General features: G+C 51.1%; 2 protein-coding genes across 2 annotated transcripts; one reads left to right on the top strand and one right to left on the bottom strand.

Annotated features, from left to right (window-relative positions):
* The first annotated feature begins 8,421 nt into the window (after positions 1 to 8,421).
* Positions 8,422 to 10,200, top strand: LOC100192848 (putative cytochrome P450 superfamily protein). The gene is made up of 2 exons (NM_001138038.2): positions 8,422 to 9,382; positions 9,469 to 10,200. Exons 1-2 carry the CDS (start codon positions 8,489 to 8,491, stop codon positions 9,871 to 9,873), a joined length of 1,299 nt encoding a protein of 432 aa, NP_001131510.1. The 5' UTR covers positions 8,422 to 8,488; the 3' UTR covers positions 9,874 to 10,200.
* A 9,956-nt stretch (positions 10,201 to 20,156) lies between these two features.
* LOC103628357 (DEAD-box ATP-dependent RNA helicase 7) lies at positions 20,157 to 21,589 on the bottom strand. The gene is made up of 7 exons (XM_020537702.1): positions 21,485 to 21,589; positions 21,256 to 21,396; positions 21,059 to 21,170; positions 20,762 to 20,832; positions 20,541 to 20,674; positions 20,357 to 20,453; positions 20,157 to 20,270 (listed from the first exon to the last, which is right to left on the bottom strand). The coding sequence occupies exons 2-7, from the start codon at positions 21,307 to 21,309 to the stop codon at positions 20,172 to 20,174; spliced, it is 567 nt and encodes a 188-aa protein (XP_020393291.1). The 5' UTR covers positions 21,310 to 21,396; positions 21,485 to 21,589; the 3' UTR covers positions 20,157 to 20,171.
* Positions 21,590 to 24,052: the final 2,463 nt, after the last annotated feature.

Genomic DNA, 24,052 nt, shown 5'->3' on the forward strand with positions numbered 1-24,052 from the left:
TCATCATCCCTTATACGAGAAGCTTCCCCCTGCATGCCGAGGATACGTAGATCTTGAGTGTCAGAGCACAAGAAGATTGCCCCATAAGTAAATATTAGTAGCTCCAAGTACTACTTCTGCAATGTTCCTGGGCCCACATGTCAGGGCTCAGCACTCTTGTACATGCCCCCTTAGCTATAAAAGGGGAGGCATGCAACGTTACAAGACAGGGACACTTAGACCCAACTCAGACTCTCAATTATCAAGCTTCCACAGCAATCCAACACATAGTGGAGTAGGGTGTTACGCTCCGGCGGCCCGAACCACTCTAAACCCACGCGTGTTCATGTGCTTGATGTTTGCTTAGCAGGACAGGCAAAACGCTTAAGCTCCTTCCTCATCTTAGGATTTAGATCGGGTGCACTCCACCACCCGGCCGGAGAATTCCCTCTCCGGCATTTGGCGCGCCAGGTAGGGGGCTAGTTAGGTTTTTGCTTTTGCTGGTTTTCTCGCTCAGCATGATGGTGCAAATCGTTGAGCATCGCACCGAGACTTTAATGGATTTCCTAGTGGAGGAAGAAGTTGTTTCCTCCATGCCACAGGTTCCCAATCGCCCAGTGCCGGGCACTGCTGTTGTGCACGCTGCACGGCAGCATACAGCTGCACAAACATCCCGAACTCCGTCGAGGGCAGCTCCGGGAGCATTGTCAGCAGCTAGGGAGTTGCTGCGACACCCTCCAAGCTCCACGGCCTCACCAGGGGCCATGAAGCAGTGGCGGGACGACGTCGACCGACTGCTCGGCATGGCGCATTCTACCTCGACTAGGTCGAGGTCACGGTCATCCCGGCGCCATCATGAGGCGTCGGCGTCTGTGCGCTCACCCTTAGTAAGGGGCGCACAGACCAACGACCTCCAGGCCGAACTCAACCGCAGGCGCGCGGGAGAGGACGTCCGGATCTCTTTGGAAAGGGCGCGCCAGACCGCCAAAACATCGAGGGCCACAACCTCGATCAAGACTTCGCTGCGGTAGCGCCGCAGGCCCCAATGGGCACCCGGTCCCAAGCGGGTGTCCCCTTGGCCGGCGTGGGTTGCGCCGCTCTCGCGGATCATCTCCGCGTGTCATCATGGCCACCCAAGTTCCGGCCACACCTGCCGGAAAAGTACGACGGAACGTCAAATCCATCAGAGTTCCTACAGGTGTATGTCACCGCTATCACAGCAGCCGGTGGAAACACCGTTGTGATGGCAACATATTTTCATGTTGCCTTGTCTGGTCCTGCCTAGACTTGGCTCATGAACCTCGCCCCAGGGTCAATCTACTCTTGGGAAGAGCTCTGCGCGCGGTTCATTGCGAACTTCGCCAGTGCTTACCAGCAGCACGGCGTGGAGGCCCATCTTCATGCGGTGAGGCAGGAGCCCGGGGAGACTCTCCGGACATTCATCTCCCGCTTCACCAAGGTGCGAGGTACTATACCTCGGATTTCCGATGCTTCCATCATCACGGCCTTCCGACAGGGAGTACGTGATGAGAAAATGTTCGAGAAGTTGGCCACGCATGACGTGGAGACTGTCCCCACACTCTTCGCTCTGGCCCACAAATGCGCTAGAGCCGCCGAGGGACGTGCATGGCACTCAGCCAAACAAACTGGGGCTGCCCAGACGTGTGGCTCGGTAAGAAGAAAAAGAAGGACCATGACTACCAGAGGTCACGGTCCACCGCTCTAGTCGTTGCAGCCGCGACTGGGGGCTGGGGCGACCGCAACAAACTCCCACGGCCGCAGAGGGGTAACAGCGGCTCATGCCCTGTGCACCCCAACGGTCGCCACAACGCCGCGGAGTGTCGCGAGATCATTGACCTCGCGAAACGCGTCAGCGAGCGGCGTGAGCAGTCTTCCAAGGACGACTCCCCACCTCGTCGCCGACCTGGCAAAGAAAAGGTCGACGACGGCGAGGTGGCCGCAGCTGAACGGGACCTCGGGTATCAGTCACCCGAGGGGGACCTAAAGGATGTATTCGCTAGAGGCTCCTACTCCGGTGGGGTAACTAGATGGACCTCCAGGGGGACCCCGTGCTCCCCGGTCTACGGGGTCGAAGCCTGCCTTCCACCGGAAACCCTTCTTGGCTCCCCACGGGTCTAGACTTCAAACAGGTTCATGTAGAAATGGCCATAGCCGAAGACGAGGGCTCCCTCGTCAAACGCAGATGGGAACCCAGGGTCATGATCTAGTCCTACGGCATGTACCAAACCAAGAAGGGCTCTGCAACTCTCCCCCAGCTGGGAAGGACCCTTCAAGGTAACGGGAATACGCTGACCCGAGGGTGACTATCTAGCTATGACTGAAGGAGTGCCTCCCCCTAGTGCTGGAGCATCTCGTAAGTTCTATCCATAGGAGCAAGTCTGAGGGGTCAAATTTGTTTCCCTTTTGTAACTAGGTAACGCATACGTGTACGCCAACCCGGTGAGGTCCGTCCCCATAAACCCGGCCTGTTGGTCTGCACACATGCATGATAAGTTATAAAGAAAAGAATTACCCCCTCAGATGTGCCCCTATGATAGTTTCATCTTACTGCTCCATGGTCTTACCTTGCAGTTTTTTAGATATTATTTTATCTAACCCACCCGAACAGTTCCCTTTCCATCAGACATAATGACTTCTGAATTGAACAGCCAGGATTGTAGTTTAGGACCTCTTTGTGAAAGCAGGAGGGCCCGACAGCCTGGGAGCCGGTTCTGGAGAACGGGGCCCCGTTCCATGGGGTGGTCCGGAGCCTGTGTGGCCGCTTAGCCTGGTTCCGTACCCAAAAGCCTGTACACTCCACCACTCCGTGACGGGTACCTAGTATTTGGAGCTATAAGTCATGTGGGTCCGACAACCTAGGGTCTGGAACTAGAGAATGGACATTTGTCTCCTGGGGTGGTCCGGAGCCCGTGTAGCCGCTCAGCCTAGTCCCGTACCGTGGGCCTGCACACTCCACCACTTTGTGACAAGTGTCCTAGTACCTAGAACCACCATCCAGGGGGTCCGGACGCACAACTTGGCCTCCCAGACTAGACCCTGTAGGTCCCGAGCATGTATCAAAGGATGGCTAGTGTCAGATGACGGGTCCTGTGGGTGTACTACTAACGCTCCCTAGCCGAAGCTGTGTGCAGGCCCAGGTCCCAGTCGAGGCTACCTCCTAGGGGCCACCGCCAAACTCTTTCTTAGGTATGCTGGTCTGCAGCCTCGACAAATCGAGCCTACATCCCAGGGGGCCAAGTACCAAGGAAGAATCAGTTACACCACACGTAACAGGGACAAGTGGTACACAGATAAGTGCTAATACTGCTTGATAAATAGTACTCAAAAGTACCTTACAAAAAGCAAAAGTATTACATCCGCTTTCAAGCGGAGCCCTACTTCCATCTCTACTCTACAGGTATGAACTACCTCCACACCAGTAGGGCCGCGTGGTAGCTAGCTCCGAGCGGCTCGCCAGCGGAGGCGACCACCTTAGCACCAACGGCAGCGGCCACCTCTGCACCGACGACTCGCCAGCGGCGACGACTGCCTTGGCTCCGAGCGGCTCGCCAGCAAAGACAACCACCTCTGCAATGGGCAGCCTCACCAGCAGCGGCGACCACCTCTACGCCAGGCAGCCTACCCAGCGGTGGTGACCACCTCAGCATGTGCGCCAAGGTGAAGAAGTCCTGGCCTCCGTCCCCCTACGGGGGCGAGGACAGGACCATCCAAGCCTTGGAGCTAGGAGCACAGAGGAAGGTGGTGCTCGCGGTCTGGTCGCAACCGCGTAGCCGAAGTTCGCCTCCTTCATAAGGCTGGTGATCATCCTTTTCCTCCGAATGCTGGAGGAAGAGGCGGGCACCAGCCCATGTGGGAAGCAAAACCGCGACTCATCTCGCTCCCCACCACCGCGAGGCTGATGAACATCCTTGAGGCCAAGCACCAGTGGAAGAGCACCGCTCTCACAAGGCCGCGCACCTCCAACAGAGGAAAAACAAGACCGGTAGCAACGGCCCGCTAGGGAGGACAAAAGGCACAAGCTCTCTAGCGGCAAGCTCATCGGAGTGGGTAACGCTGGTGCAAATCCTTCCACTGAGCGCCGACGCATTCTATCCAAACAAGTGGTATACCACTTCGAGCACTCACTCAATTTGGGTGTGCTCGGGATGAAGTCACAAGGCCATGGCAAACTACGGCAACGCAAAGCAGGGACCTTGAAGGCAAAGGGGCACAGAAAGCTCGAAGGCGGAAGGGTGCCGCGAGTGGGAGAGAAGCAAGACATGGCTGCTACTCGAAGGGTGAACCCCTTTTTAAATGCAGATTTCCCCGCTCGTGCCCCAAAGCGTCATGGGCAAGGTCTCCCCCGATGCGCACCAAGGTTCCCATCCTATGACATGGGGGCCAGGCCCCACATGTCATACAAGCTGGCCCGAAGCGTGAAGAAGGCGAATCGTCGCACAGGGGGCATGCAATCGCCCTGCGGTTATACGCCCTTCCATCTTCGCCGCAATCAGTCGTCAAGAAGGCGAACTGCCGCACAAGGAGCGTGCAACCGCCCTGCAGATATTCGCCCTTCCATCTTCAACGCAACCAGCGGTCAAGGAGGCAAACTGTCGCACAAGGAGCGTTCAACCACCCGGCAGTTGTGCGCCCCCTCGGCTTCGACCGGTGGTCCAACCTCTGGCATGGGGGCCCAGGCCCACATGACATGCACCCGGCGCGCTGGTTTCTGAGTGCAGAAAAGTCGCACCGCCGCTCGTGCCAATACCGCGCCTTCTCAAGGCCGTCGCAGAAGGCTGAGAAGATAAATTTTCAAAACCAATGCAGCGACTCGAGGCACCCTGCGCATGGCCCAACGAAGGCATTAAGTGCGGAGGTCACGGGCTAGTCAGCCGCGGGGACAGGCGTGGTAGTCGGCGTGACCATGGGCGGGCCGACAGTAATTGCATCAACATGCGCGCAGGAGCAGCGAGCCAATCGCCAGTCAAACTTTGGACCAACCTGCAGGCCCGCATCCTCCCCTGAGGCAGGCCTGGGGGCCACTGTCTGTACCCTTAATCAGGGGTACCCCTTACTACAGTATGAAGACACGGTGCCCGTACGCTGTTCCTTAGCCACACGGTGAACAACGCTCGTCCCCATCACAGGGGCAGATCAAGGGGCTCCATATGGCAAGGAAAGGTGATACATCCAGGATGTATCAGTCGAGCTAGACCTCCGCGAGGGAGCAACGGACCCCTGTACGCACAACCCGGACCCCCAATTGTGGCCCGGGACTCCCGAGTAAGCGTGCCGGGTCCCTTGGATGGGGTCCAGATCCCTCCGAGTAAGGTCCGGGCCGCAACAAGGTCTCGGGACAGGGGAAACCCTATCATGAGCAAAGGTCCGGTACTGACACGTGGCCGGACTTTACTCTATGCATGCGCTCCCCGCTCAGGCGGAGACCCGATGCAGCCACGTGGCTCGTTGCCCGTGGCATAAGCCAGCGGGCGGAGCCTGACGTAAGGCCCCTAGACCGCGCGGACTCTGCATATATTACAGAAAGGACGTGCTGCCTGTCCACCCTGCTAACAGGCGATGTGCCCCCTCAGTATTTATTGTATCTTGTCCACTCCGCTGGCAGGCAGCGCTGGGGCCACCCTGCAGACGGCTCACCTATCCAGTCCATTATCAAAACAGTGCGCCCGTGATGTACGGTGCACTGTGCTCATCATCCCTTATACGAGAAGCTTCCCCCTGCATGCCGAGGATACACAGATCTCGAGTGTCAGAGCACAAGAAGATTGCCCCAGCAGTAAATATTAGTAGCTCCATGTACTACTTCCGCAATGTTCCTGGGCCCACATGTCGGGGCTCAGCACTCTTGTACATGCCCCCTTAGCTATAAAAGGGGAGGCATGCAACGTTACAAGACAGGGACACTTAGACCCAACTCAGACTCTCAATTCTCAAGCTTCCACAGCAATCCAACACACAGTGGAGTAGGGTGTTACGCTCCGGCGGCCCGAACCACTCTAAACCCTCGCGTGTTCATGTGCTTGATGTTCGCTTAGCAGGACATGCAAAACTCTTAAGCCCCTTCCTCATCTTAGGATTTAGGGCGGGTGCACTCCGCCACCCGGCCTGAGAATTCCCTCTCCGACAAGTACATTTGGATAATAACTCTGTTTATTACTAAAATTTGGCTCTACTAATAGTAATAAATAGTTGACCAACTAAAAGCAACTGCTTAGCCTTAACTCCACATACAACTAGTCCACTCTAGCCAAACGGGATATTTGCTGAGTACATTGATGTGTACTCACCCTTGCTTTACAAACCACCCCACCCCAGGTTGTCCCCACTATACTAAGTGCTTAGGAGGAGATGCTGGCAACATGGAGGATTTCGAGGAGTTTCAAGACTAAAATGAGTTCTAGTTTATCTTAGTGGAAAACCCCTAGTCAGCTGCCTGTGAAGACCTTATATTCTACGTTTCGTATTTCCGCACTTTGATGTTAATGACTATTTAATAGACTCAGTGGATGTCTTGGACATCTTGTTGTAATAAAGTACTTTTCCGCTATTTACTTTGAGCATTGTGTGATGCTGTCCAATTATGTAATCACTGTGTACGTGAGTTCTGATCCTGGCACGTACATGGTTCGCCTTCGGTTTGCCTTCCAAAACCGGATGTGACACCACCGGGGTGGGGTAGTTGAGCCTTGCTGGTACTTAAAACCTTACCGTGGGGTATGTTTCTGGAGGCCATATGGGTAGTTCGCCTCTAAGGCCTCTTCGCTTTTTGTCTTGTATGTCTCTGTTGACTTTCTATGTCCAAAGCGAGGCCTGACATGGCCTTGTAGGACCATTTCGTATTTCAGAGAGTCAGGTAGCAATAGCGGAGGGCAAAGAAAAAAATGAGGTATGGTTGAAAAAAAGGAAAAATGTTGGAAACATGAATCAAACTCAAAACATGCTGCTCGAAACGGGGTAGCACATTCACCACACTACATCTTCTTTTCTGATAATAATGGAAGAAATAAGTTTTTTTAAAATTAAGGTATGGCTCATGCCACAATAAGCCATAATGGCTCCTCCGCCACTGTGAGGTAGTCAGACAGGAGAGACTTCGGAGTGCTTTACACTGTACTCGCCTCTAGGCGTCGCATGCCTCCATCAGGGGCATGCGCCAAAGGGTCACAGAATCATAAATGTGGTATCCCCTTCGAGAGGTTCACGCTACCCCTAGGCTATGGCTATTATCACTGATATATGACTTAGATTGACGTGTCACATCGTAATTGAGGTTAGGGCCGACTGACCAAAATGATTTGATTCGAGATGTTCGGGGTTGGGACCGGCCTGGTCGAGGATCCTAGCTGGGCAAACTCTAGATACGTTCAACCTGGTTAGGGTGACTTGGTTAGGGGGTTAGCTCAGGAAGCTAGGTTGGGTCTACTATGGTTGGGCTCAACTTAGTCAGGGAGCTAGACTAGGTCTAATGCGGTTGGATCCGTCGTGTTAGGTCGGAGCGTGTGTGATCGAGGATCGGCTTTAGTTACGCGAGGCCTTTATCTCCAGGAGTGATCTTTTATGTTTTTCTTGGATACTTTGTGTACATGTACTTGTCGCTTTTAATGCTTGAGTTATCTACTCAACAAAATCTCATCAAGAGCTTAGTTTTTTATATATAATATTTTTATCTGATGTCATACAAGAAATATATAAATTTTATAAGTGGTAAAATTGGTACGCAATCAAATTACTGACACTTTATAATATTTTTTTGAATATCTTAACGCTCTTAAATGATAAAACTAAAAATTAGAAAGTTATAGATTTAAAAAGGCTATAGTTTTTTTTATAAAATAATATCTTAATCTGATATAATTTTTTCTAAGATTAAGATTTGCTCCTGATACGTGAATCTTATCTGTCATATTTAGGGCTGGTAATGAGATCCAAATTTGCACTATAAAATTTAATGATCGAATCGAATTAGTATTGAGCTCTATTTTATTCAACTTTGAACTAAAATTAGTTAAGGGCTCAAATAAATTGTCAAGAAACATTTAAATCATGATCCATTACCACTCGTATTTATATGTGTTGAGTCACCGTATTATGCCAGCTATAGAGTCGGGTAAACGGACTTGGATATCCGAAGTAACTTGGGAGGTTATAAAATTACATTTTGAGACTTTAGGGATCTGGTAAATTTCACTCAGCACAGAAACTAAGCAAGTATGCGTTTGTTTGTTGCCAATTTTAAAGCAAGATGCTTTGCAAATTGCGATATGGCCGCATGCTCTAGTCTTCCTTGTGATCTGACTGACCCCACGTCTTTTTCCTTGTTCCTTCGCTATGCTACATAGTTGTTGCTTTCGTGGCTTGTTTAGTCACGTTTTATTTTGTCCGGCATTGACTGGGTCAGTACTCAGTAGCCACTAGCCAGTACCGTCCAGTCATCCACGCTGATTTGCCGGAAGGCGCCTCGGCGGAAGCTGCTATCTAGTTGAAGCCAGCCATGGCCGCCGAGCCCCCGGCGTACTTGCTGCTCCTTCCCCTCATCGCCATACCGCTCATCGTCTTCCTCGTCCTGTCCCGCCGAAGGGATGACCAGCGGCGCTTCCCACCGGCGCCGTGGGCGCTGCCGGTCATCGGCCACCTGCACCACCTCGCCGGCGCGCCACCGCACCGTGCCCTGCGGGACCTTGCGAGGCGCCACGGCCCGCTCATGACGCTCCGCTTCTGCGAGCTCCGGGTCGTGGTCGCCTCGTCGCCGGACGCCGCGCGGGAGATCTTGAGGACCCACGACGTGGACTTCGCGTCGCGGCCCATCGGGCCGATGCTGCAGCTCGTGTTCCGGGGCGCCGAGGGCCTCATCTTCGCGCCCTACGGCGACGGGTGGCGGCAGCTCCGCAAGATCTGCACCCTCGAACTCCTCAGCGCCCGCCGCGTCCACTCCTTCCGGCCCGTCCGCGAGGACGAGGTCGGCCGCCTCCTCGGCTCGGTCGCGTCCGCCGCGGCGGCGGGGTTGCCCGTGAACCTGAGTGAGAGGATCACGGCGTTCGTCGCGGACGCAGCGGTGCGCGCCATCATCGGCAGCCGGAGCGAGCACCGCGACGAGTTCTTGCGCCTGCTGATGGACGGGCTCAAGATAATTCCGGGATTGAGCCTGCCGGACCTCTTCCCGTCGTCACGCCTCGCGATGCTCGTCAGCAGCGTTCCCGGTAAAATCGAGCGCCGCCGGAAAGGCCTCCTTGACATCGTCGACCCCATCATTCTGGAGCATCAGGAGAAGAGAGCGGCCGGTGGCATAGACGAAGATGAGGACTTGCTTGACGTGCTCTTGAGACTCCAGAAAGACATGGACTCCCAGTACCCTCTCACCACCGACAACATCAAATCCGTCCTCATCGTAAGCGCTCCTCACAATCTCTCACCTTAGATCCACAAACGAAACAGCTCTCCACGTTCACTCTGTTTCTTCCACACACTGCGCAGGACATGTTTGGAGCAAGCAGCGAGACGTCGGCGACGACGCTGAAGTGGACAATGGCCGAGCTGATGCGGAACCCGGCGGTGATGCGGAAGGCGCAAGATGAGGTCAGGGGAGCACTCGCCGGCCACGACGAGGTGGCGGAGGACAGCCTGGTCAATCTGCGGTACCTGCAGCTAGTCATAAAGGAGACGCTGCGGCCTGCGGCTGCACCCGCCGGCGCCATTGCTGCTGCCGCGGGAGTGCCGCAGCCCGTGCCAGGTGCTCGGCTACGACGTGCCTCGTGGCACCATGGTGCTGGTGAACGCGTGGGCAATAGGCAGGGACCCAGCGCTGTGGGACGCGCCGGAGGATTTCGTGCCGGAAAGGTTCGAGGAGAGTGGACGAGACTTCAAGGGCATGGATTTTGAGTTCATCCCGTTCGGTGCGGGAAGGAGGATGTGCCCCGGCATGGCGTTCGGGCTGGCGCACATTGAGCTCGCTCTCGCGGCGTTGCTGTTTCACTTCGACTGGAAGCTACCGGAAGGGGTGGTCGCCGAGGAGATAGACATGGCCGAGGCGGTCGCGATCACGGCCCCTCCGCGATCTGATTTAGTGGTGCTCCCTGTTACTAGGCTACCGGTGTCAATATAATGTGCTTCGGCCCAAAAGCTTATTTTCTTTCAGTATGCTAGAAATAGAACAACAACTTTTCTTTCGCTTTCGGCGGTTGTGAAGGTCGAAACCTTTTCCTCGTTATGTTTGATATTGGTTCCTTTTCTTTTTCCGGCTTGTTTATCTCTTCTGTGAAGGTAGGTAGGTGAGCAAGCGCCGGTCATGGTCGCTGCACGCGGGTTCCACACTTCCACTAGATGAGCTCTGAAGAGCGTTGGGCAAGCGCTGGCGAGCGCGCCGGGTGCGCTCGTCTCCTCCCGACCCTATCCTCCGCTCCGGAAAGGCTTCGCTAGTGATGAGCACCTCTGGCGCGCACCCCCTACCCTACTGAGGCTGAGTCCAGTGCACAGTCTTTCTCTCGCCCCTGCCACGTCAGCTCTCGCCTCCACTCTCGCATCTGCTGCTCCAGTGCACAGGCTGTAGCAGGCTATAGCCTCAGCCCATAGCCACATCAGCTTTTCTATTTCAGGATTAAATAATTCACACAGATTTGTTTCAACGCTTACAAATCACACAACATAATATTTTTTATTGAATTTAAAATTACAAATTGTATAATAATTAAAAGAAAAGTACATGACAATTAAAAAATTACATAACAATTAATAGAAAATTACATAAATCTAATTATGACCTCCAACAGGTAGGGATATTTATAGATGGATTGGAAATGAAATTTGTGATTTTTTGCAATTTTTTTTGAATTTTTTGGACTCCAAACGGTAAAAAACGGCTAGTCCACGTGGCACACGTGGACCAATCACGTCGCGCCACCGCACTCTCGCCCGCCTCACTCTCGCCCCGTCAGTGCGTCGCCCCCCTCTCGCCTCCCTCTCGCCTCCCTCTCGCCCAGACGCGCGCGCCAACGCGGGCGAGAGCGGGGCGATATCGCCCGCTCTCGCCGGGCGTGAGTGTCGTCGCCCTCTCTCTCCCTCTCGCCTGCCTATCGCCTCGCGCGGGGCGGTAGAGGGCCCTTCTCGCCTCCCTTCTAGCCCCCATTGGCACCAGCCTGATAGGAACGAGTTCCTAAAGTGCCGTTCGGTTGTTTGGGATTAGTGCTTCGGAACGATTTCTAATCGGATTATTTCTCTAATTTATATAAAATTTGATAAGCTAAAACGATTTCAGGTGCAATCCGGTACAAACAAACAAATTTTAAGCTGATCGATCTGAGGTTATAGCGATGAGAGATCGGTGGACGGGGCTTGAACCACGACGGATGGCGGCCTGGCGGCTTGGTTGAAGATGAAGTCTGGTGGAAGAGGAGGCACTAGGGTTGGATTCTCCCGACTCCCTAAAGGAAGCCGGAAACAATACTTGTTTCTGCTTGATTCAATCCAATAGTGTTTACAGGTATATATAGCTCTCTCAAATCAATCTAATAGCTCTCTTAAATAAATCTAACTATCTAGATAAACCTCTCACAACTAACTATGGGCCTTGGCCCCGCCCTTGTTGATGCTATGAGGCACTAATGGGCTTGCGGCGCCTAACATAAGCCTTGTCGTACATAACATCTCTCCCCGCCTTCTCAAATAGCTTGTCCTCGAGCTGTAGGTCGGGGTAGGCAGCGCAAAATTCGTCAAGGTCCTCCTATGTCGCATCATCTTCAGCAAGGCCGCGCCAGTGGATGAGCACCTGCCATGTGTCACGTCAAAGTTGGGCTCGAAGCACCTTGGCTGGCATTGGAAGCAGCCGACCATCCATCACAGGCTCCAGCGTACTCGGGGCTGCAAGGGGATCTCCAGGATGAGGCTTCAACAAGCTCACGTGGAAGACATCATGGATGTGGGCGCCCTCGAGCAGCTAGAGGCGGTAGGCCACCGAACCAACCTTTTCCTGAACACGGAAAGGCCCGGTGTAGCGAGGTCTCATCTTGCCTTCGGCGCCGGCGTGGAGAGACTGAGTAGTGTGGTGCAGCAGCCACAGCCATACCCAGTCGCCCACCTGGAACTCCACCTCACGATGCACGTCGTGGTAGTACTTCTTGGCTAGCTACTGGGCCTGCTGGAGACGCTGACGAGCCTCGGCCAAAATCTCATCCCTGGAGCGAAGCATGGCATCTGTGGCCTCGGTGCGGGCTGTCCCAGGCGTGTAAGGCAGCATGGGCGGGGGAGGCCGCCCGTAGACCACCTTGAAGGGAGTGGCGCGTAGGGCGGTGTGGTAGGAGGTATTATAACAATACTCCGCCCATGACAGCCAGTCCACCCAAGCACGCGACCGGTTGCTAGTCACCCACCGTAGGTGCACCGCGATGACTTTGTTGACCACCTCCGACTGACCATCCGTCTGAGGGTGGAAAGCGGTGCTCATCTTAAGTGTCACCCCCACCATCTTGAAGAGGTCCCGCCAGACATGGCCGATGAAGACGGGGTTCCGGTCACTGACAATGGACAACAGAAACTCGTGTAGACATGCACACGATGCCGTTGAAGAATGCCCGTGCGACAGACGAGGCGGTGTAGGGGTGGTCGAGGGCGATGAAGTGGGCATACTTGGAGAAGTGGTCCACCACCATGAGGATAACTGACTTGCCCGCCACCTTGGGCAGCGCTTCGATGAAGTCCATGGAGATGTCGGCCCACACCTGGGACGGCACCTCAAGGGGCTATAGGAGACCACCCAGCCGCTACGTTAGTGTCTTGTTCCACTGACACGTGGTACAGGTGCGCACCCGATCCTGCAGAAGGGCGCGATCGTGGGGAACGTAGAAGTCCATCATTGGAGGGTCTTCTGGACGTCCTCGTGTCCAGTGAAGTGCGCCAGTAGCAGCACTTGATGACACAGGTCGGCGTGGTCTGGCATGAAGACATGAGTCCCATGCAGCAGCAGCCCATCGGAGAGGCGCCATGGGGCGGCTAGCTGGTCGTCCCGCAGCTGATGGAGTAGGTGCTACCCGTCTGGCGCGGTAGTTGTCGCCCGCCTGATGTCATCCAATAGGGCGAACGTGGGGCCCGAGATGGCCCGGGACGCCACACTCGCCCCCTCCAAGGGTGATGACGTCGCCTCCTCAACATCACGGCGGGAGAGGGCATCCGCCACGGTGTTCAGGCGCCCCGACCTGTACTCCACCTAGAAGTCGAAGCCAAAGAGTTTGCTGATCCACTGGTGCTGAGGTATGGTCGACAGGCGCTGATCAAGCAAAAACTTAAGGTTGTAATGGTTAGTGCGAACAGAAAAGTGACACCCCCACTGGTAAGGGCGCCAGGGATGGATGAGCTGCACGAGGCTGATGAGCTCCCTCTCATAAGCCGCCAGCTTGAGATGGCAGGCGGCAAACGGCTTGCTGAAGTAGGCGAGGGGCCCAGCACCTTGATGAAGGACCGCACCGAACCCCGCACCCGACGTGTTGCAGTCAACGATGAAGAGCTAGGAGAAATCCAGCATCTGGAGCACCGACCCTGTCGTCAAGGCGTGCTTAAGGGTGTCGAAGGCGGCTGTCGCGTTGTCGTTCCAAGTAAACGCGTCTCGCCGCAATAGACGCGTGAGTGGGGCGGTGATGACGCCGAAGTCCTTGATGAACTTGCGGTAGTATCTCGCAAGCTCTAAGAAACCCCGGAGTCCTCGTGTAGACCGCAGGAGCGGCCAAGAGGCCACCGCCGCGACCTTGTCGACGTCCATGGCGACCCCTCCCTCTGAGATGACGTGGCCGAGGTAGGCCATCGACGAGGCACGCGAAGGAACACTTGGAGCGCTTCAGGTGGAGGTGGTGTGCACGAAGGGCGTTGAGGACGACGCTCACATGCTGCAGATGATCCACCCACGACGAGCTGTAAATCAAAATGTCATCGAAGAAAACAAGCACAAACCTCCAAAGGTATTGCCGTAGCACGTCATTCATCAGGGCCTGGAAGGTCGCGGGCGCGTTCGAGAGGCCGAACGGCATGACCAGGAACTCATAGTGGCCATGGTGGGTGCGGAAAGCCGTCTTGTCGATGTCCTCGGTGTGCATTCGCACTTGGTGGTACCCCGAGTGAAGGTCGAGCTTGGAGAAGAAATGGCCCCCATGGAGCTCATCGAGTAGCTCATCCACCACCAGGATCGGGAACTTGTCCTACGACGTCCGGGCATTGAGGACGCGGTAGTCGATGCAGAAATGCCAGGATCGATCTACCTGGCGAACCAACAGCACCGGAGCCGAAAATGGGGATGTGCTGGGCCGGATGATGCCTTGAGTGAGCATGGCCTCGCACTGTCGCTCTAGCTCATCCTTCTATAGCTGCGCGTACCGGTACGGCCATACTACCACCGGAGCGGTACCGGGTAGCAGGTGTATGCGGTGGTCGTATGGGCGAGCCGGGGGCAGCCCTATGGGCTCGTCGAAGATAGCGCCATGCTGCCGAAGGAGGACGTCCATGAGGGGCTGCTGAGCGGCATCAGAGATAGCCGCAACAAGTTGTTGAGGGGCAGGTGGCCGTGAGGCACGCACGCCCTGCTAGTGGATACGTTGGCCCTGGTGCAGGAACGACAGGGTCAGCTCCCGGAAGTTCCACTAGATGGTCCCCAGCGTCTTTAAGAAGTCCACACCTAGGATGAAGTCGAAGCAGCCAAGGTGCATCCTGACACATGTGATGGAGAAGGCCTTGGAGTCGATAACGATGGGGACGTCACGGGCAATTTCTGTGCACGGTAGGCGGTCACCATTAGCTACAGTAACCTTGAGGTGTTCACCACCCTCCATAGGTAGCCCGAGGCGACGCATTGTGTCCCCATTGAGGAAGTTGTGGGTTGATCCCATGTCCATAAACGCCAATAGTCGCTCCCCTTTTATCATGACGGAAATCAGCAGGGTCTTGTCCGCGTGGATGCCCGCGAGGGCGTGCAGCGAAACCACCATCGTGTTGGCCCTGGCAGCGTCAGCAACCACCGGCGCCTCCAGGAGGTCAGCGTTCTGCTCCACCCGCAACTTCACCGACCGCATCGTTGATGAAGTCGTCCACCTCAAGGTAGAAGAGCCGCTGGCACACGTGCCCCGGACGTAGGGCTCATCACAGTTGAAGCAGAGCCCTTGCCGGCGCCGCTCCTTCTACTCGACCAGGGTGAGGCGGCGGAATTGGCGCATCGAGGGAGTGCCCTCTCCGGCGACCGCAGCACCGGCCGGTGGTACAGCAGGCGCTGCTAGCAGAGCGCGACCGGGAGCCTAAGACCGTTGCGATGGTCACGCCCTGCGTGGCTGAGGTGGTGGCATGGTCGTCGCGCGATGCTTGAACGCTCGTGCCAGGTACATGGCTGTCTCCAGGTCTTGTGGTGCTCACATCTCGACGTGCACCCGAAGATGCTTGGGAAGGCCGCCCATGTATAGCTCCGTCTTCTGGAGAGGGGATATGTTGCATGCTCAGCACAGCAACGCCTGGAAGCGGTTCGAGTACTCCTGGATCGTAGACAGGAAGGGGAGGCGTCCTAGCTCGGTGATGCGTCAGCCGTGCACTAGCAGCCCGAAGCGGAGACAACACAGCTCGGCGAAGCGGTCCCAAGGAGGCATGCCCTCGTCATGCTCCAGGGTGTAGTACCACGTCTGTGCAAGTCCCTTGAGGTGATATGACGCTAGCCATGTGCGATTGGAGGTCGGAGTGCGCTGTCCCCTAAAGAATTGCTCCGGAGCCGTCATACGTGGCGAACTCTAGCTTATAAAAACGTGGGGGGGAGAGCGTCGGCGCCCCTGTAAGCAGTAGCCTCCATGCCAGCATCACGGGTGTGCACATGTTAGGGTGACCACGCAGTCACTACGTGGAGACGTGTGGCAGCAGGTTGCTGCGACCTTGGAAGAGCAGCCCATCAACCCCCACCGTACAGTGTACCACTAGTTGTGGGACCTCCATGCCCCTAGCAGCGCTGCCCGACAAAGAAGTGATCGTCGGTCACGAAGAGGCCAACGAGTAGACGGGGCGGCCACCGTGGTAGTGCCATAGGCCCACGACGGAATTGGAGAAGGCGACGACAGAAACTTGATGTGGTGGATTGCAGCGGCGCTGTGGACGACGAGTTCGGCTTGATGGGCATGTCGTAGGGGTAGGAGGTGGGTTGTAGTGGTGCAGATTATAGCGGTGCAGATGGGTGAGTGAGAACCGATAGAGGAGCAAATGGCGGCGGCACGGATAGGGTTGGCGGCGGTGGTGGTGGCTGGGAATTTGGGTAGGGAAGGCGATCTGGCCCAAGAGCAGCGCGCTCAAGGTGTCCTGGATGTTGCGCATGGAGTGGCTCAGGTCGGCCAACGTCGTCGTGATCTCTGCGGGAGTAAGGACCAGCGTTGGCGACGTGACCGAGGGAGCGCCCAAACCCGAGATGGTGGAGGCCAGCGCGCCCGTGGCGGCGAGCACCATGGCTCCCGACGAAGCAGTGGGTGTGACCAGTGCGTCGGATGTCTCAAGGGGTGTGCCCGACACTGGCGGCAGCTGCTGAATCACCGGCGAGGGCGGCCTGGAGGTAGCGGAAGAGCTCATGATCGTCGAGGGCTCTGATACCATATTGATAGGAACCAAGTTCCCTAAGCTGATCGATCTAAGGTTGTAGCAATGAGAGATCGGCGGACGGAGCTTGAACCGCGAGGGACGGCAGCCTGGCGCGGTGGTTGAAGATGCACTACGGTGGAACAGGAGGCAGCTAGGGTTGGACTCTCCTGACTCCCTAAAGGAAGCCGGAAACAATACTTGTTTCTGCTTGATTCAATCCAATAGTGTTTACAGATATATATAGCTCTCTCAAATCAATCTAATAGCTCTATCAAATAATCTAACTATCTAGGTAAGCCTCTCACAACTAACTATGGGCCTTGGCCCCGCCCTTGCTGATCCGCTATCAGCCATGCACTAATGGGCTTGCGGCGCCTAACATAAGCCTTGTCGTGCATAACACCTACCCTCTTGTTCATCCGCTCCTGCGCCGCGGCAAGCCCTTCCAAATATTAGATAGAAATTTTTTGGACCATTTCGAAGCTTCGATAGTTGACCTTTGGACATGGTCAGCAGAGACTTTGAAGTCAGGGTCCGTGCAAGTCTTCATGTGTTTGCACTCGGCTTTCAGCAAAACCAAAGTAGAGCTTTGGGCGCCTATCCAAGCACAATAGTCCTTCTCGCTGAGTACCCACCTCATGAAACCTTCTAAGTCAAAATCTGAAAATTGCTCTCTTTGGACAAAGCTCCAGCAGCAGAGAAAGTCTTCAGTATCTCTTTGTGGCATTTGTTGCCAAGGGTATGACAGTTGGCTAATAGGATTTGGTAATTTTTGTTCAAACCCCTTACATGGTTATTTCAGCCTTCATGTCCTTGATCTTTACCTGAGCACTGCTAAGATTGACAGGCACTTCGGCAGACGACTACCACAACTTCGTCATTTCAATTTCATACTCCTTTCTCATCTGCCCCAACTCAGCTTCGAGCGACACAATGAGCATGTTCTGTTCAACATTCAAAGTTTCGAGCCTCTGGACTTCGGTCCATCTATCAATGAATTCCTTTTCTAATATCTTGAAAGATTTCTCCTTTTCTTCACAATTAGTCCAGACACTTCGAATCTAAGCTTCAAAATTTCCTTCTAGGAAGCTTCGTTCTCAATGTTTCTCTTGTTCTTCAAGGCTTTGCCTAGGAATAGGCCCTGCAAAGACACAAAGGGTAAGTCGTTTCATCAAAGCAACACAAAACTAAAAAACAAAGATCAACAAAATTACCTTGAGATGAGTATAAGCCATACAGTCAGAAAACTCTTCATCAGATATAGTTGATAACATCGCTTCCAGCTTTGGAAAGCCAACATTGTCTGCCACAAAGCGTCACACATTTGTCTCCTTGTTCTCAAGGCAGCAGTACAGATAATCATCTTGCCCGCCCCAAAAAATAGTGGACCCCGAAGGGTACCCCAGTTGTTCGGCGAAGCCAACGGCTTCAGCCAGCTGTTTCGCGCCCATTATCTCCCCCCACCTAAGACTTGGTCGAAGGGACCTTCACCAAGTGGTGTGTCATCTTCGATAACATTTTTGGCCTCGTCAAATTCAACAGGCCCTTTCCCTTTCTCCCCTGCCAGGGCAGGTTTGGAGGAACCTTTGTCTTTGGTTGCTATGACTACCGAAGGAGTCACCACCTGTAGCAGTATGTTCAAGTTTTGCCTTATTTGAACCAATCTTTTCTTCAGCAGGCGGTGTGGGGACCTTCGACAATATCAAAGCATCTCCAAAGGTATCAAAGGATGAACTCATTACTGGAGCTATTTGCTCCCCGTCATCTTCTTGTTTGTCACTCTCTGGAAGCATCTCCAAAGGCTTAACCTTCTGCACTATCAAAGCATCTTCAATTTTTGCTTCTTCAGCCCTCACGGGAGGGAGCTCTTCAATCTCAACGTCTATCTTGGCTTTAGGTGCAGCCTGAGAAATTCAGAAGCAGATAATTAATAAAAAAACATCATAACAGGTATACCTAAAATAAAAAAGCTCATTTACTAGGATTTCCTCCGAAGCCTGAGGATTTGATCCGGCGTGGACCTTCAGAATCTTGCTTCGCCTTGTAGTCACTTTCATCTTCCTTTTCTTCGAATCCTAAACCATGATAGGATAGTCAGGATAAAAGAACTCGATGGCATCAAAGACACGATTCAGTCGACGTCTCTTTCAGGCTCCGAAAGCCTGTTGCAGAGGCTCGGCTTTGGACTTGCTATAAATACCAGGAATTTCATTGCACCTCGCTTCAACATAATCTAGCCAACCATCACTAGGTTCTCCGAACTCATCTTCGAATCTATACTTATACCGAAGCCTAAGTAGCCCAGGCTCAGCGTCTGAAGCATCCCCTTCAGACACCTTCGGCATATCTCAACCAGCTTCTAGTGGCCATGTTTTAAAGGCTAAGAACCCTTGAACAAGATCACTCGTTCCAATATAGGTGCTAACATCATTGAAGTTAACATAGCATGTTGGCTTCTTAAACCAAAACTTGTGATAATGGGAGATTGAATGATGCCTGATATGTCAGCCCGTGCGGTCGAGTCGTTCTTCATATAAAACCATTCCTTCGCCCACTCATTTGCCCACTTGCTTCGATACACTACTACAGATCATGCTATATGAGACGGTTAATTTTCAGTTATTAAGACGCTTATGAAGTGTCCAATTTTGATGGAGTCGCAAAAGATGTCCCACATTTAAGGTGGTTATAAACCGTCTTAAAAGATATTATGTAAGACAGTTGTTAATTGATAACCGTCTGAAAAAGGTATTTGTTTAAGTCATTTTATCCGATAAACCGTCTGAAAAAGGTATTTGTTTAAGTCATTTTGTCGGATAAACCGTCTTGAATTATGTTTTTGTTAAGACACTGCTTCTAAAGAACCGTAGAGAATACAAACATTAAAAGTCATAAAGTATTTATCGAACCGTCTCGAACATCCTACAATAATAGACGATTACAATAGAAAAACCATCTTATTTAGGTGACTAATAATAGACGTTTTAGAAACCGTCTTATTTAGGAGACTGATATTAGACATTTTGGTGACCGTCTTATTAAGATTTAAACGAAATGACTTACACGACAGTACATTCTTCAATTTATAATCATTTGTTTAGACATCACGTTATAATAATTTGAAAGAGAAATATACATACACATATATTGAACAACATTATAATTAATATAATATAAATAAGTACCATTCAATATATCATAAATAAGCATTGTCAAACAAGGCATACATAAGTGTACTCTAAATCTAAACTAAAATACAACTGTTTGCACTAATGTTAAGCCTAACTTTATATGAATTCAAGTCTCCACACTTTTGCGACCACCAAATTTGAATTCCATTCTATGTTTTCCTGTACAACAAATACGAGAAAACTAGACATAGCATGCAAAAAACTCCAAGCAGCACGTCGATGACCTCGAAGATGCCCTTGTGCTTCTCCCAGTTCTTGATGACTCCTACACGCCCGATGTTCCTCCCGCCGGTCACCATGACCATGTTGCCGACGTCAAACTGAAGATAACAATGTTATAGCAAACCTACAGGCAGAGAAGGATTTCCATTTAATCAGAACACTCATGAACCAGAAGCACAAATTACCAGTCACTTACACAGGTAACCACATCGGTCTACCAGTTTGAAGATGTAGTGTACTGTAATCCTCCAAGGAAGATAACAATGATCTTTTCTTTATGTCTGTGTAACCCTAAGACACATATTTCTGTTAGTTCCAACTGCCAATATCTAGAGCAGAGCAAAAACCTGGAAAAGCTGAACGTGAAAGCAACTTACAACTGCCTTCGCAAGTGCTTTGGCAAGCAAGTCAGCTCCAGACAGACTGGAAGAGCTTAGCAACTGCTCTGCTTGCTGCCTGAAGATAGGAATAACACTGCACGACACACATCCACATTCTTAATGACAAATCAATAAACAAAAGAAACATGATTGTCCCAAAATGATGATGGAAATATCTTACCTGTCTGACACACTCGCAATGGCATCTGCAGCTTCACTGCCAGCAGATTGTGCTACATCAGTGGGTTGTGGCGCAGAGACATGCTCAAATTTAACCCCAGACTCCGTGTCAACTTTCAGAAACCTCAGAGAGAGCTACAATAATTCCAAATCAAATTGTCAGCTCACAAAAATAGTCAAACAAATATTTAAAAATATGAAAGTCCTATAAAATGATCTTACCTTATTCACCCAATCTGGCAGAGTGGCACTGAACAGAAGCGTCTGTACTTTGGTAGCATCTTCTACCTTGCCTTTTCATACATTAGAGTGAGTAAATAAATAATCACACAGAAATCTAATGAATGCTGTTAGATGCTCCATTTAAAAACCATGTTAATTGATCCATTTAAAAAACAGAAAGTGGTTAGTAAATAAAAGTATAAAGATAATAATTGGCTCCTTCATACTAATCTATATTGTCAAAAAAGAAATTTGTATAAGAATGTAGGATACATAGAAACTGACAAATGAGCATACCAAGAATGAGCTCGACATCATCAACAAAACCCATGTTTAGCATCTCATCAGCTTCATCAAGGACACGAAATTTCAAGCATTTCAAATTGAGAGTTGCTTTAACAATGAAATCCTGCAAAGTGATGTAGCATACATAAGAAACTGCAGAAATGAGCACATGATGCAATGAGCTGGAGATGCAAAGATAAGAAAAACACCTTGACACGACCAGGAGTTCCAACAACAATATCCACACCTCTTCTCAATGCCATTTCTTGAGGACGATAAGGTGATCCCCCATACACACAACATGCAGAGAGCCCAAATGTTGCACCATAAAACTCAAAGTCAGCGTGCACCTAAAATTCATTTTATTGATGCACTTATGTCAAAAACTCATGTGCAAAAGAATCCAATTCTTGAATCAGATAAGGGTAAAAAAATTACCTGATTGGCCAGCTCTCTTGTTGGTAGCAGAACGAGAACACTTGGGGTCCTGCCATGTTCAGTCCGTCCAGATGCCTTGTTTGCCCCATCTTAAATAAGCATATTTCTAGTAGCCATTTACCTCCAGATCAGTTGCGCCATCAACAATCGTAACAATTGTCTTGTAGCCATGGTCCTGAACACAAACAAAGGTTAGCACACTAGTAAGAATTAAAAATCTGCAACCAAAAGATATACAGTTTAACTAAACCTGTTTTATTTGCTGCACTGCTTTTGCTTTACCCCCACTGCGTGAAGTGGGATCTGTGGGATCAAATCCGGAGTACTCCCCCAATGTGCCAAATAACAATTGGTTTGTAGTGATGTTTTCAGGAGGAATACCAAGCTCACAAACAGAGTGTAACAAGTGCAAAATAACACAAACAGGCTGTAAGAAGTACTCCCTAAACTCACAAATAACACAGTTATTAAACGAACCAAAATATTAAGGAAATCCAAAATGATCAGAATTCCATACCTTCTAGGGCTGTAAGAAGTGCACTCTTGATGAGTTCCAGGAACTCTTCGGAACCTGAAGGCATTCAGAGATGGAAACCGTCAAGTCTCGAACTAACTAATAGCACATCAAACAAGATCAACGAGCTATATCTTGCCATCCAAAAGAAAATTTTGTTGTGCGTATGATTATCATTGAATGGACTAGACTTAGATGCGAGATCCACTACGGCCACATAAACAGGCTGCTCCTGCACGATGTCTCCTCCACCATCTGACTCATCCACTTCACTTATTCAACCTACAGGTCAAAATTCATCCCACATCACGTTGCGAGAAGGTAGCTGTGTATCATAGTACCTGGGATATCGAGGTCGACGAAAGAGGAGTTGAACTCGGGTCACACATCGGGACACTGGAATTGTCGCTCAGCCTCGTCGTTACTGGAACTGTGGTGGCAAACAGGAGCGAGGCGGCTGGGCCTGTGCAGGGGCGCGCCCGAGCGGGGCGGGGCGGAGCTCAGTGCCTCGGCTGGGGGCGGGTTCACGCCTTCGCGGGAGGCAGTGGCGGACGCAGGACAAGAATTAGGGGGGCCAAAAACCACGTGACAAAATCAACAATAAACAACTACATTATAAACAACTACTGCCGCATAGAGTTCAAGTTGTCAGTTATCAATTATGCAAAATTGCAAATCTAGCACAGCTTGTTTGCTTACCTTCCTGACTGCTTGCCTTGATGGAGCTGATGCTAGTAGAAAAGTCTTGGTTGCTGACCACATGAGTCAGGAAGGCGACCCTGTTGCAGCAAGGACTGACTGGCTTGCTAAAGGCTCGGCCGGCACACCGTCTCGTCAGGATCTGCAGAAACAGCTCACTGTGGGGGCGAAAGCAGTGCAGCAGTGTTTTTTTTCCTGGTTGAAGCCCACACAGAAGCAAGTCATGAATCTGGAATCTCACTTCTTTTTTATTAACGGAATCTCACTATTGTCAATCTCTTGAAACATACAAACTGGCTAGCCAGTATATTTCAAAAAGGAAAAATAAAAATGAAATGAAACTATATCCTTACTGTCGGCTACACCAATGGAACTAACTAAAGCTACAAATATAAACATTGCTCACTATTCTGGGAAGCACCACTTAAAAAAATAGAGCTGAATGGAATCAACATTATCAACACTAATAACAGGTTTAAAGACTGAAGTAATTGCCATCAATTATATCTCTAAATACTTCCCCTTAGTACATAATAAGGTGAAATGGTGGAACCAAATGTTCCTCTTTTTAGTTCTGACTTTACAATATACTTGCTCAATGGAGTTCACATATTGATGAATGATGATTAATCATATATGTCTGAATAACATTAGCAACACTAATAACAGGCTTTCATTTGGCTACAATGCAGAAGTTGGACAGGAAATTTCACTTTACTTGAACAGACAATTAAACAATTTTTTTAGATTAGCGGGAAGAAATAAAATTAGAGAGTTATAAAGTGAACTTCCTTTTCTCACAGTACAAAATAGGAGAACAGATATTGTTACTTCATAAATGACAACTATAAGTAGAGAAACATGACCAAATGGCAGTGTGTTCTCAAGTCAATTAAGTTTATACTAAATAACGCGTACCTTTGATGTAAGCTTCAGTACAACGATGAGGATTCCCTGCCACTCTCCATGCCCCCACCTCGTCGGGCGCCACAATCCGGATCGACACCTAGCCCTATGTACTACATGCTAAAACTTGGAGAAAAATCTAGATACATATGTGATGTCCATCAAATATATGAAAGTAGGATGATATCATTCATAATTACCATTATATATCTCATAAATAAACATTGTCAAATAGCTCATGCATAAGCGTACTCTATATCCAAACTAAAATACTAATTGACAAACTTGGTAATCAATTGTTTGCGCTATCGTTGTGCCTAACTAAATATATATGAAATCAAGTCTCCACACTGGTGCGGCCATTCCGTATTTTCCTGTACAACAAATAGGAGAACACAATAATTATTAGTTAGACACATATGAACACCTCACAATGTGGCATATGATGT

Source organism: Zea mays, chromosome 5 (genome assembly GCF_902167145.1).
Source record: "Zea mays cultivar B73 chromosome 5, Zm-B73-REFERENCE-NAM-5.0, whole genome shotgun sequence".
NCBI lineage: Eukaryota > Viridiplantae > Streptophyta > Magnoliopsida > Poales > Poaceae > Zea > Zea mays.

Excerpts from the sequence above, each read along its gene's own strand:
- LOC100192848 (NM_001138038.2), top strand. The coding sequence starts at position 8,489 with ATGGCCGCCGAGCCCCCGGCGTACTTGCTGCTCCTTCCCCTCATCGCC. Across the intron at positions 9,383-9,468 it reads ACATCAAATCCGTCCTCATC|GACATGTTTGGAGCAAGCAG; the intron begins GTAAGCGCTCCT and ends CACACTGCGCAG.
- LOC103628357 (XM_020537702.1), bottom strand. The coding sequence starts at position 21,309 with ATGGCATTGAGAAGAGGTGTGGATATTGTTGTTGGAACTCCTGGTCGT. Across the intron at positions 21,171-21,255 it reads GAACTCCTGGTCGTGTCAAG|GATTTCATTGTTAAAGCAAC; the intron begins GTGTTTTTCTTA and ends ATCACTTTGCAG. Across the intron at positions 20,271-20,356 it reads AAGCACTTGCGAAGGCAGTT|GGTTACACAGACATAAAGAA; the intron begins GTAAGTTGCTTT and ends TATGTGTCTTAG.